The sequence below is a fragment of the Seriola lalandi genome, unplaced genomic scaffold, assembly GCF_002814215.2.
Source record: "Seriola lalandi dorsalis isolate HSWRI2012SDOR001 ecotype SW California unplaced genomic scaffold, Sedor1 jcf7180002054971, whole genome shotgun sequence".
Taxonomy (NCBI): domain Eukaryota; kingdom Metazoa; phylum Chordata; class Actinopteri; order Carangiformes; family Carangidae; genus Seriola; species Seriola lalandi.
Genome location: NW_019525522.1, coordinates 560,072 through 573,170, shown reverse-complemented (window position 1 = coordinate 573,170; position 13,099 = coordinate 560,072). Strand labels below are relative to the sequence as shown.

At 41.6% G+C, this 13,099-nt stretch overlaps 2 protein-coding genes across 2 annotated transcripts; both read left to right on the top strand.

The window, feature by feature from the left end:
* The first annotated feature begins 51 nt into the window (after positions 1–51).
* On the top strand, positions 52–4,304 carry fnta (farnesyltransferase, CAAX box, subunit alpha). The gene is made up of 9 exons (XM_023396034.2): positions 52–225; positions 765–850; positions 1,177–1,291; positions 1,579–1,683; positions 1,856–1,982; positions 2,227–2,375; positions 2,628–2,690; positions 2,996–3,188; positions 3,310–4,304. The coding sequence occupies exons 1-9, from the start codon at positions 98–100 to the stop codon at positions 3,475–3,477; spliced, it is 1,134 nt and encodes a 377-aa protein (XP_023251802.1). The 5' UTR covers positions 52–97; the 3' UTR covers positions 3,478–4,304.
* Positions 4,305–10,936: 6,632 nt separating this feature from the next.
* On the top strand, positions 10,937–12,452 carry tmem271 (transmembrane protein 271). The gene has a single exon (XM_087170990.1). The coding sequence runs from the start codon at positions 11,298–11,300 to the stop codon at positions 12,087–12,089; it is 792 nt and encodes a 263-aa protein (XP_087027116.1). The 5' UTR covers positions 10,937–11,297; the 3' UTR covers positions 12,090–12,452.
* The last annotated feature ends 647 nt before the right edge of the window (positions 12,453–13,099 follow it).

The following is a 13,099-nucleotide window of genomic DNA, read 5'->3' as shown; positions in this document are numbered from 1 at the left end:
TTCCCGCAGTACGTAAAGGCAGCGTTCTGCCTCACCGGATCTTACGTTCACTTCCGGCCTCACGGAGCATAGACGCGATTAAGCTAACAAGTTAGCAATGTCAGGTGTCGAGGAAACTTCAAATGAATCTGTGGGGGTTAAAGAAGATAAAGAGTTTGATGTAGAGGCTGAGGACCAGCTCGGGGATGATTTTGTCATTGACCCAACTCGATATTTATTTTACAGGTAGTGTCTGATTAACAGTTTCCCTATATGTTTGTGTGGGTAGCTCGGTAGCTGCTCTAATGGTAACTAAGCATTTCTTACAGTAACTTAAGTTTGTAATAACATGATAATGTTTGATAACTTCTAGTTTGATGTCAGTTTTCTTAGTCACTATTCTTAATGTTTGCCAGAGTGACGTTATCGGTAGTGTCACTGGAATCGATAGTAAACGGTTAACACGTTTATTGTATAGTTATGTGTTAATTGATTGGTTCAGTTCTGTCATTTCATCCCCGCCCTTCCCGAGCTGGGTCATTTCAGAAGCTAACAAAGTGAATATACAATGTGCTGACGCAACGTTACAACGACCATTGCTACATGAATTTGCATGTACATTTTTTCACAAAGGAAACTGACATTAACTAATCGAATTTGTTAAACAAATGTTAACCAAATGTGGTAAACATAGTTGGAACTGAGGCACTAGTTTCATTAGCTGCCTTCTGGCGATGTTGTAGGTTAGCAGCCAGGAAATCCACCCCCGTCTTTTTGTGTTTCAGAGACAGAAAGGAGTGGGCTGACCTGGAGCCTGTTCCTCAGGATGATGGACCAAATCCTGTAGTGAAGATCGCCTACTCTGAAAAGTGTAAGATTGTTAGTAAGCGATGGGACTCATGTAAACTACTAGAGGACACCATAAGCTTGAAGATGACAAGCAAACACATGCAGAGCAACGATACTTACTATTACTCACTATGATACAATTTTCACAAAATTATTTTTTATAAAAGTTTATTAATTTTGTCCTTTCAGGTCTGTTTTGAGTAAGCTGCACACAGAAGCTCTTACATCCAGGTGCTAGAAGGCCACGCTTTTTGTAGCACAGACATGTCCTGGCCAAACAGTTAATCAGCAGCTGTGTAAGTCACAACTTTGTTTTTTTATAACTACTATATATATTTCTTCCAACAGTCTCAGATGTCTATGACTATTTCCGTGCTCTCCTGAAGAATGATGAAAGAAGTGACCGGGCCTTCGCCTTGACAGCAGATGCCATTGAGCTAAATGCTGCAAATTATACAGTTTGGTGAGTATGCTGCTGGCTTGGAATATGGAAAACTAATGTATGCTATTTAGGAGTGTTTCATTTTCATAATATGGTGGGGAGGCAGAACAATTTGAAAGCTATTTTCAGTTTAAAAGTATAGAATTTTATAGAATGACCTTCTAAATGGTGCTTGAGCAAAGCTTTAGACTGCAGTGAACCATTTAATCTTGGATTACAACTATGGGATTAGAATGGTTATGTTTTGAAAATGACTATGCCCTATGTGAAATGAAGTGTAAACTAAATTTGGGTTTGGTAATGTGCAGGCACTACAGACGAGTACTACTGCAAGCCCTATCAAAGGACCTGAGAGAGGAGATGAGGTACATTACTGCCATCATTGAGGAGCAACCCAAAAACTATCAAGTCTGGTGAGTGCCTGCAAATTCATTTCAGGTCATGTTTATCTATCTACTGTTAAATTGTCTGCAAAAACACAGAGAGAAGAGAGCGGGAGCGAGGGTGGGAGCGGGACATCTCTAAAATCACTCAGTTTAATGAAAACATTAAATATAAGGATGGGTTCCCTAACTCGTCTTCCAGGCACCACAGACGTATGGTGGTGGAGTGGTTGAATGACCCTTCTGAGGAACTGGAGTTCATTGCGGACATTCTCAGCCAAGATGCAAAGAACTACCACGCTTGGCAGCACAGACAGTGGGTCATCCAGGTAGGTGTTGGAGCTCTTAGCAGAGTTTGGCATTTAAACTGAGGAATGATGTCCAGTTTTCTGCCCACAGCGAGCCTCGCTGCCAGACTGAATCCTGCACTTATTAATTTGGTTGTTTGTTGCTGTGTTGTTTGAGTCCTTCTTTAGTCAGTATTTGTCTCAAGCATCGCAGGGCCACCGCTAAAAGCACTACATGATTACATAAACAAGTTTGTTGCCAACACTTGTTTTATTCAATTTTCAGGAGTACAAACTGTGGGATAATGAGCTGGAGTTTGTGGAGAATCTTTTGGAAGAAGATGTGAGGAATAACTCTGCATGGAACCAGAGGCATTTTGTAATTTCTCACACTACAGGTTACTCTGATCCAACCATAGTGGAGAGAGAGATACAGTGAGTACTTTGTCCCAAAATATACAAGATTTGGACAGACGGTTAATTTGCACCTTTAAAGTTGGATAAAAGCTTGTGGTGTTTTTAGAGGGACTCTTTGTACCAGATCTGATTCTTTACATGAGGAGAGATTTTGTACATGTTAAAGTGTCGAGGAGACAGTACAGTTCCTAGGGAGTGTCTTTTCTTGAGCGATAAGCATCACGTCTGCTAATATTTGACCAATCCTTTATTTTTCTTTATTGATGCAAGGTACTGTCTGAGCCAGATCAGGAAGGCTCCCCACAATGAAAGCGCATGGAACTATTTGAAAGGGTAAGATGAAAAACACATAACAAATCTTTTTTCCTACAGCATATCTAAGTCTCAGGAAATCTGCAAATAGCAAACATGTTTATATTTGATCTGATAGATGAATTTATTCATCCTGTTCAGAGCTGCAGCAAAAGAGATTTTCTTTTCTTATTCTTGAGTAGAATAACTGACATTTTTATGTGCCTTCCCCATTCAGACATCCACAATATATGGCATGCTAGAGGGGAATAACTGAGCAGAGACTCTGTTATTAAAAATGGAAAAGCTCACTGACAGTATCCTTTTTTTTCTTCTTCTTCCCCAAGGATGCTGCAAGACAGAGGTCTGTCATCTCAGCCAGGTCTGCTGGAGAGAGTCCTGGAGCTTAAGGAGACACACTGTTCACCTTACCTTCTAGCATTTCTGTTTGATTGCTATGAGGATGCCTTGGAGATCAGTAACCAAAAGGAAAGTGTGGAGGAAGAGGAACAAAAGGAAACTTTAAGAAAGGCTCTAGAAGTAGGTGCTTTGTTAAAGGCAAAAACAATCTTAGAAATTGTTACAACTTAAACTTGAACCTTGAAATAATGTAATTAACGTTGTTTTTCTCACCCTTCCTGTGTTTGTTTCTCCTGGGAAGATTTGTGAACTTCTAGCACAGGAGAAGGACACCATCCGTAAGGAGTACTGGCTGTTTTTGGGACGTTCTTTAAAGGGCAAATATGGAAGCAGTGATTCCTCCAACGAGCCTGTGACAGGGAACCCTGAACCGTCAGTGCCAGCATCTGGGCAGCAGGAAATTAGCTAGACCCACAGCATTTCCACTCCTATCCTGCTTCGTTAATACTGTCGGCAGAACCAACCCAGGTGGTTTGATAATACTGTAAATTGCTATAATGTATATTGCTGAAGAAGTTTCTTAAAATAACCACAAAATAAGGTCATGTAGTGAAAGGCATTGAGACTGACACAGTCAAACATACAAGTCAAGTCAAAGAATATTTCTCAGTAGATGTCAGTAAATCTCTTGTTTACTGAAATCTAATGAGACATGTTGCATCAGATTATTTTTGTCTTTTTCACCTTAAACCAGAATAATAACTGACTCTATAATCACACATCAGTGTCATACATTTATCCAGTTTATTGGCAGCTTTGGATTTATTTTTACTCTCTTTAGTCTCACTGACAGCAGCCCCTGGCCATGGTTACTGATAACACCTCTGTGTGTGGGTCTGCATTTACACAAATGTCCAATATGTAGTCTTTGAGCATTAGTGGGTCCACATCCTGAATTAATATCTGATCAGAGATGTATACCAGCAGGAGCGCTCTGTCAGGTTTTGTTTTATATGTCATTGATAAGTTAGCGTGTAGCAGTTTTCCTTATACAGGAACATGTTTGAATGGTCACACAGTGACTCTAAAAAGGACATTAAATTAAGTACTGTCTCCATGTAACCCACTCATCATCTAAATCATGGAACATTTCTTGATTGTTTGGTGAATTTAGACATAGGGTTCATGTACTTGTATTTTCATGGGGGGGGGGCTTATGAAACATAAAAACTTGTAATAATGCAGTGGTTTGTGAAACTAATTTACCATTCATAATAAAGCAGGTGAGAGATGAAATCCAGTGATGTGCTGCTGCATTCTGATCAACGACTTGCACAACATCTCAGCCTTGGCTTTTTCCCCCACATCTATATCAGTTATCCTAAATGGTCCTTTTTTCCTTTTTTTTCTTTTTTTTTTGCGCCGTGCTGGCAGGATAAAACTGAACTAACCAACCCCTGAGTATACGGCTCATGTATTGACACTTACAGCCTCATGTCCTGGACTCCCTTGGAGCTAGGAAATGGATTTACTCCACTAGATGCAGCTGTTTCTACTTCTGCTGACACTACAACACAATTCATCCCCTCCAGTTTTCTAACCAAGCAGCCAGCAGTTTGTAATTACTGGTTCTCTGGCTGCTTGATATTAGTGTGGCAGTGCTTGCTTTTATCTGCTTTTCCTCATTAGCGTGGAGGACACTCTGATCAGCAAGTTCACGTCATCAGCAGTAATGACATGACTGAACATGAGGGGCGTATGAAAACTGTGACATAACAGGCAGATTATGTGATTAATTTTGTCTAATATACAAGTAAGCTACAAAATATTTCTCCCCTTGTCCCCAAATAAAAATGCTAAAAAAAAGCTGTGATAACAAAATGGGCTACATGACACACGACCCAGGCTGCAAGGTGTATATGAATATTGGCCACACTGTTTCATCCACTTAGACAAAACAGACCAGACACCTGCTGCTGATGCGTTTGGAGGACAGTGCTCCCTAGTGGTTCAACCCAGAGACAAACAAACAAACAAAAAGGTCCCAGACAGTGTGTCATTAAAATACTAATTAAACCCAGCACAAGTACAAACGACACTGAAGAAGACAGACAGCAGCTAGAAATCTGTCTTCCGTTCAGGTGTCCATATGTGATGTCCACAACAGCAGTTCTCATGAAGGCTGGTGGTGCCACAGGCCACTCTTTAGGATGCATGCACAGACATGGTGGATTAACAGGAGACCGGTGTATTGGTGTAGAGTCCTGGACAGATTCCTGCTTGGTTCTGAGACATCTGGTTCTTATAAATGGTGGAAAAGGCAGATAATCCTGTGTAGGATTCTGCAGCCTCTGCCTTTACCATAGAGTCAGCTACGTGTTATTTTTTCACACCGAGACACATTGATACCAGAACCATACGGCACATTTTGAAGGGACACATATTTATCTAAATGCTGTATTTTCATAATGTAATTTGATACAGAAACTAGGTAGTAGAAACTCAGAGAAAATGAAAACCGCAAGTTTGGAAAAGCAGCAAGACAAACTAACTCATGACTGTCATTCCTGTCACCTGTCTCACTGTTTAAACACTTCGGGAAGACACGAGTGTTTCATATGCCTGTAAAGTTAGAAGTGTTTTTATTGCAATGAAATACTCAGATATACAAGGCCCAGAATAAACTGCAGCCAAAGACTCATGGTACCATACTGTCTCTATACACTGCTATAACACAAATAAATATTTTATTTGGAATGGATTTAAATGGAAACTGAAACAGTAGGCTACCATGTGCAATCAAAATGTCTCTCCACCCAGCCTCCGTTTAACACAGCAAAAAGCATCACAAGAAAAGTTAAGTAGAAAATGTCCTATACAATTAAATTATTATTACTATTCTGTTAGAAGCAAAGGCGTGGAGGCTGAGAGGCACAGACAGAGTTGGGAAGTGGGAATGCACAGAGAGACGGACTAAATCATTATTGGTTTTGGTCTATTCATGAGATTTACTGACAATAAGAAATGTTTCTTATGTGTATCTACACTGTCACTATCTATATCTCTAACCCTCCAGTACACTGTGTTTCCACTTCATCACATTACACGCTGTTCCTCTTCTCTTCCTTTCTTACTAATAAACTGCTGTAGCAGTGTGTTAATCAACTTAATCAAATCAAAACTACATGGGTATGCATTAAACCAGTACCACTATTCATCTCCTGTATTGTGTAGCAGAACAGTCACAGCGATTTGTACTGGTACTAAATGTGCAGGAAACATACTTAAGGTATTAATCAAGTTTCTGCATCTGCTGTCCTCAGACCAACCAGCCAATGCCTAAAGGATGATTTATAATTGACTTCAATTTTTTTCTTTTTTCGATTATAACAAAATGAAATGAGTTAAATGAACAGACCCTACTCTAGCACAAACTGTTGTCAGCCTATAATAATAATAATCTATTTCAAGGCTTGAATTAGTGTGGGAAACATTCACTCTTACATGGCTCTTCATGCCCCTTACTTTGACTCTATGAAAAATACAGTTTTCCATAAGTTCTCTGATTAAAAGTCACTTCCTGGAAACCAATTAAAAATATTCATAGCTGGGCAATGAAGTCTATTATTACATCAAGAAGTGCAAATTAAAATGACCAGAGAATGTGCTTAAAGTTAAATTGACTTTTGGTTTAGATTATGAGAGGAAATGTTGTTCATTTGCTTTGTATTTCTTTTAGACAGTGACTAATAATGGTGACAGTAACACTGAGGGCTGATTGTGTGTTATTGTACTGATCTGTGTGAAGATTCGATGTTTCCTACAGATGTTATTCTCTTCATGGTGTAACAACCTTTCAAAGAGCATTTACTGTAAGTAATGGTAAATTTAACGCTTCACCGCATCCAGTCTACTGATGTGCTTTTGGTTTTCTCAACATCTGTTAAAAATTGCACAAGGGAAACCACATCAGGCCATTAAATGAAGAGTTAGTCTACAAAAACATCATCATACAATGATAGTAAATAATCTAAGATGCCCAAATTATCCCAAAAGCTCACTTAAAACTGCATCAATTTATTTTCGGCCAGTTGGTTCCATCAGAACAAACTCATAATACGACCTTAACATATTATCACCACATAAAACTGTACTGACCAAACTTTTGCACATCACAATTACTGTTGAATTTTTTGGCTGGTGTTTTGTTAATGTGTTTCTCTTTTTGTTTTTCTGTTAAGTTCATGAAATAAGTAACATTAACATTTGAGGTTCATATTTTTAATGTCACTTTGCTGCGGGGGTTGTATTTACTTCTTTTCACTTCAAAAATCCTTAAATGTTAATCTGGGTACATTAATTTTGTGGAATTGAAGCAAACAGTTGCTTCAATTCCACAGACACAGGGAAACACTAGCATTCATTTGGAGCGGTATTTCTGGCCAATTCACTCTCCTTTTAGCTGTTTTGGTCACAAATGCTCCTCTACGTTTACCACCTAACATTAGTTGACAAAGTTTTCTCAAAAGTTTTTTCTCTTTTTTACAGTAACCTTTCGTGGCTGTGAATGAAGTCAATGAGAGGAGAGGTTGCTGGCTGGAAAACCAAAACTCAGGCTAAGAAAGGCTAAAAAGCTCTGTATAGCAGGCGTGAGCCGCAGTTTTAAATGATGGTTTTCTGTGGGTAAGTCACTACAAGCAACATGACCAACAAAACTTTTCACATGACACAGTCATTTGGTCCATTGTTGATATAAAAATTTTGATTAGTGCCGCTTTAAATAATACTCTAGCCACTTGACCGCCTTGCTTCTTTGTTTATTTTCTCTACAGTCCTGCCCATTTGACAGGTCCTGTCTATGGTCTTACATTGGTCTTCCGCCTCTGTATTGATTCGATATAGTTCTTAGTCAATTCCTCTTTTCTTTTAAACATTGTCCCTCCCAGTTCCAGGCAACAAGAGTGCAGACTGCTCTAGATTCATTAATATTTATAGGCTAACACAGGATTTTACAGGCTGACCTGTCACCGCTGTTGTAACTGCTGCTGTAAAACTGTAGCTAAGATGCCAAGGCAGTCCCTTCACAGCTGACTCTTGGCACAGCAGAGGCAATGGGCCTTAAACCCACACAAATTCACACACACACACACACACACACACACACACACACACACACACACGCTGTGACTTGTAGTGATTTAAGTTCAAAAGCTGTTCTCGAAGGAGAAAAGGTAGTTTATTTCCAGTGTGAGAAACCTATCTGAATGTTTCTGTGTCACTAAATAGTCCAAGTTCATTTTTGGTCGATCATTCTTTCTTTTTCCTGCTGGGAATGTCCTCCAAAATTAAATAAAATTAATTTTTTGATCATTCTGCAGTAGTCTTTCACCTCTTGCTGTCTTGTATGTGAGGGGTGATCTTACCTCAGGATGGGAATTACTTTCCTCTTCAGTAGCAGCATCTTCCAGGTTTGTGACCATGACAGGGAAATTGTCTGTGTTATGGAGGTGAGCCAAGCCCTCCTAATGCCCAGATAAAAGACATATGCTGTTAACAGCTTCTGCTTCATCAAATGTGTTGGACGATTGAACTTTCCCTAAAATAAAAATGCATGCTGCGTACCTGTGCCTTCACTAATGCCATATTCTGAGCTGGCCTGGTCCGAGTCTATTCGTATAGCTTGAAATCACAGTTACAGTCTCACAACGCCCACATTATGGAGCAACAAATGTGGAGATGGGTTTGAATCTGCTACAGAAGAGTAAACTCAGAGCTGGGTTTTTTTTCTGCTGAAGCCAGGTCTGTTTGGGTGAAAGGATGTGAAGTGACGGGAGCAGTCACTCTCAGTGTTGCTACTGATGGTGTCGACATCTACATTCCTGCCAATGGACCAGACCACACTGGCAGCAAGCAGGACTGCCAATCGATCAGCCAATCAGCAGATCATCAACTTGTCATTCACAGCAACTTCCCTTTTCTGTAAACCTATGCAAAGTAATAATGACCTAATTAGACTCACACTCTCTCACACACACACTTACTGGCAGCTGTACTGGTACAGTCAATGAGGTGGCTCATTGTGATGAATGGATGGGTGAGGGCTTTCCCTCGTGTAATTCTCTCACCTGCCCCCGTTAAAATGTTTGGTCCATTAAGTCAAAGACTTGTGCTTGTCCTCTGAAAGTTTTCACATCCAGGGTAAATGAATTGGAAACAAATCAAATCCAAGAACCTACAACAATTTTCAGGTCATACTAAGGTTTTTAGCTAGCCCTGGTCCCATGACACTTTTTTTACTAGTGGTGTGGCAGTGTCAGTCTGTCAGTCCACCACTTTGGTCGAGAGTGAAATATCTCAGCATCAACTAAATGGACTGGCACAACATGTTCATAGTTCCCAGAGGATGAACCCTAATTACTTTGGTGATCCCCTGACTCTTCCTCTCCATCAGCAGGTCACAACTTTCACCTGTGAAATTAACATCTACTGGACATGTTGGCAGAAGATGATGTGCACGTATTCATGGTTCCAAGTGGATGAACCCTAACTTTGGTGATCCCCTGACATTTTTTCTTTTCCTTGCCACCAGCAGTTCACTACATTTCACATATGATTTTTTTTACATGAAATCCACACTTATTGGGAGAAGACTGGCCAAAGATTTTGTACAGATAATAATGGTTCCCAGAGGATAAACTCTAATGACTTTGGTGACATCCTATTTCTCTAGCACCTGCATTAGATTTCTCATCAATTTTGGTATAGACACGTTCATGTTCCCCTCAGGATGAACGGTATTAACTTTGGTGACACCTTATCCTCTCTTCTAGACACATATAAAATCAAATCTCTTTCTCTCTGACATGTTCTCTTAACACATTTTAAACCATGGAAATTGTGGAATATCCCGTTCATCTGCCTGCTCTTTTCGTCTTTTAATAGGGACCATATTGGACTTCACACTCAAACATTTACTTTTAGACTGTGGGCTGTATCAACTTCTGTTAGGTTTCACAGCACGGACTTTTGGTGACTCACATGGTATGTCCTTCTGCATTTGTTCTGGGACCAAGAAAGAGAATTTCTCCTCACAAAACTTCGCCTTGTAGTACTGTTGCATCGTTTTTCTTCTCCCCCTGAATCTCACAAGGGCATTGAGAAAAAAAAAGACCACAGTTATGTTCCCACCTACACAACAGGTTATTAAATCTGTGCTAAATGAAAGCAGTTAAGTTTCTCCTAAAACGCCTGGTAGATTTTTTTAGGATGCTGGCTGAGAGGAGAGATGTTGAGGAGTGCAGTCAGCTGCCATCTGGCCCGGGCTGGATGTTTCAGCACCACGGACAGCGCACAGCCTCCGTCCAGCCTCAGCAGCGCTGCTCTATTATTAATGCTTTTGTTTATGGTTTCCAGAAAGATCCAGCTGATAAACTACAGCCCTTATAAGAAAATATGAAAAGATGACGTAGATATCACAGCACCTATGTAAGCTTTATATAATATCCATGGGAATGAGTTGGATGGAGTTATATCATATCATCGTGGTATATGATTCTTTGTAACTAAAGGAATAGCCTTAAGTTTACCGTCGGTACAAATGAAAGGAATTGCCTCAGTCACTGCTACCAAACTGATTTTACTACGAGGGTGAAGGCTTTAAAGGGCTGTAAAGAAAACAATGTTCCTGAAAGCCGGTGATTTGTGCTGCTTGTTATTTTCTTGATCACCAATCAAAAGTCGTTCATCCACGTTTCCATGTAACACTCTCAAAGGGCGCATTTAAAGTCCCTGTAGGAGTGTTGCAGTGATTTGAAGGCCCGTGGGTCAGTGGTCATTGGTCCACGGGACCTTCAGGCATCTCAGGCTGTACAGCAGCCGCCTCCTTCTCTGCCACAAAAACGCCACACACCATTCAACCCGGCGGACTGCAGATGAGCCTCTCTCTACAGGAGGAGAAAAAAGGAAAAAACTTTTGGTCAGGAGAGTGCTTCAAGAGTCTGATGGGCGGTTATGTGATCTGGGGCTATAGTGATCATTGGTTGTGTATGGATTAGTCTATCGGTAAGTGCAAAAAGGAACGCGTTCTAGCCATTAATTATTTATATATTCCTGTAAAGCGGCGGGGATGCGAGAGAGACGCCACAGCGGCGAGGATCGCCCGCTCTAAACCGGAGGAGTCACCGGCAGATGATGTCCCAATGTGAGAGTGCTTCCAGAGGAGACGAAGGAGAGGACGAAGGAGGATGAAGAAGGGGGGAGAGGGATCGAGAGCGGCAGAGGTGGAATATAATGAAGTTGAGTGGGAAAGGACTGTGCACCGTCTTCTCCAGCACCCTCCTCTTCGTGTGCGCCCTGAGCGAAGTTGTCGTTGGATTAAGATGCGTGTCGCTGGGATCTACGGTGAAAGCGCATTTCCACCTCGGCGCTGCGGCCGGGGCTTTCTACTCCGGGCTACTTGTGGGAATCGGGCAGGTGCTGCTGGGCTCTGCGCTGCTCTGTTGCATGGAGAAACCCGGCTGCAGGAATTTCTTTCTCCTCGGTGTTGTGGTCTTCTTGTTAGGGGTCCTCACCGCCTTCTCCGGCGCGGTGGTGGACGGGGACACGGCTTCTCTGGTGGACAGGAAATATTCCCATTACTGCCTCAGTTCTACGGCTGTGAACCCTGCCTGCGAGCAGCTGAGGGATTACCAGCGGAGTCTGGTCATCTCCACTGTTCTCAGCACCTTGGAGTGCCTCCTCGGGCTCATCAACCTGGTGGTCATCAAAAGGTACAAAACAGCGCAGTTTTCTAGGAGCAGACAGTCTCAGAGACAGAGAGCCGGGGCGATCCTCTTCAGCGAGGAGCGGGACTGCTCCTCGGCGGATTTCCAGCCGGTGTCTTACATCAATCTGGGTGTTTTTAATGTGTTTGACGAGACAGGTGCAGAAGTGCAGTGCGGGGGACACCCGTCAATCGAGCTGCCGGGATACTCGCCCACGGACCCGGAGCTGAATCATTGCTTCCCTTTCTCCTACCCGCTCCCCAGTGAACTGCCGCCCGCATACGAAGACATTTTCCCCGCTGAGGCATGCAACACATAGCCGCTCTGGAGCAGCCCCAGCAGCGCTCTCCTCTGCTGTGACAATCAGTGACTTTGTGCTTTAACAGTCCCCCTCTCCTCCTCCTCTTCAACAAAACAACAGTAAGTTACACAGGAGGACAGCAGCAGTGAACTGACCTGACTCCTTCTCATTCTGATGTTTTCTTAGGCCACATCTGTCTGGTATCTCATGTTGTTCATCACCAGTCAGACTGATGTAGAAGAACAGATCAAAGTGGTACAGGCCCAGGCAGCGCAGGCAGATCAAGGCCCATAAACGCAACAGCTTGCTAGTATAACAAAAGCAGAGTTTGTGTTTTGAATGTTTGCTGTTAACATTTTTACCTGTGAATAAAAAGTGTATTTAACCTCATCTGACGTCATGAAGATGCTGCCAGTTCAGCTTTTTGGAAATCTGGTTGATGTTGTCTAAAGTTCATTTGCAAGGCTTTAAACAACTTTGTGGCTCCTGCCAAAAGCAGTTATTTACTAATTCATAAGTCAACATCAGTAGCAGGAGTATCATTATCACCATAATGTTGAAAGAAAACACTCAGAAATGCTCCACATCTTAAACACGGTGTGGCATCCACTTTACAGGCACACTCCACTCATTTATTAATTCACTTTCAAAAAGTTAGAGGAATCCAAAGAGGCAAATTTAAAAAAAAAAAAAAAAAAGGACACAGGAGGAGAAGTTGAAATATTCAAACTTTGTGGCTCTATTATGAGCACAAAAACACTGGATCCTGCATTTCCCATAATGCAACATGACAGCATCTTTCATAAGACACTGCTTGCCTGGTAAACATCTTTAAAGCTCCACCTGGTTATAACGCAGGCTTTCTGCTATACATTTGTCATCTTCAAGCCCAAGCTGAGATAACCTGATGACATCACTATGAAACCATCAGGGTTATTTAATCAGACCGTGGAGCGTTTTCTTCCAGACGACATTATACAACTGTTTCCACAGGCTGAGTCGTCATGACCAGTAAACTGAACAGGATG

Excerpts from the sequence above, each read along its gene's own strand:
- fnta (XM_023396034.2), top strand. The coding sequence starts at position 98 with ATGTCAGGTGTCGAGGAAACTTCAAATGAATCTGTGGGGGTTAAAGAA. Across the intron at positions 1,292-1,578 it reads GCTGCAAATTATACAGTTTG|GCACTACAGACGAGTACTAC; the intron begins GTGAGTATGCTG and ends GGTAATGTGCAG. Across the intron at positions 2,376-2,627 it reads ATAGTGGAGAGAGAGATACA|GTACTGTCTGAGCCAGATCA; the intron begins GTGAGTACTTTG and ends TATTGATGCAAG.
- tmem271 (XM_087170990.1), top strand. The coding sequence starts at position 11,298 with ATGAAGTTGAGTGGGAAAGGACTGTGCACCGTCTTCTCCAGCACCCTC.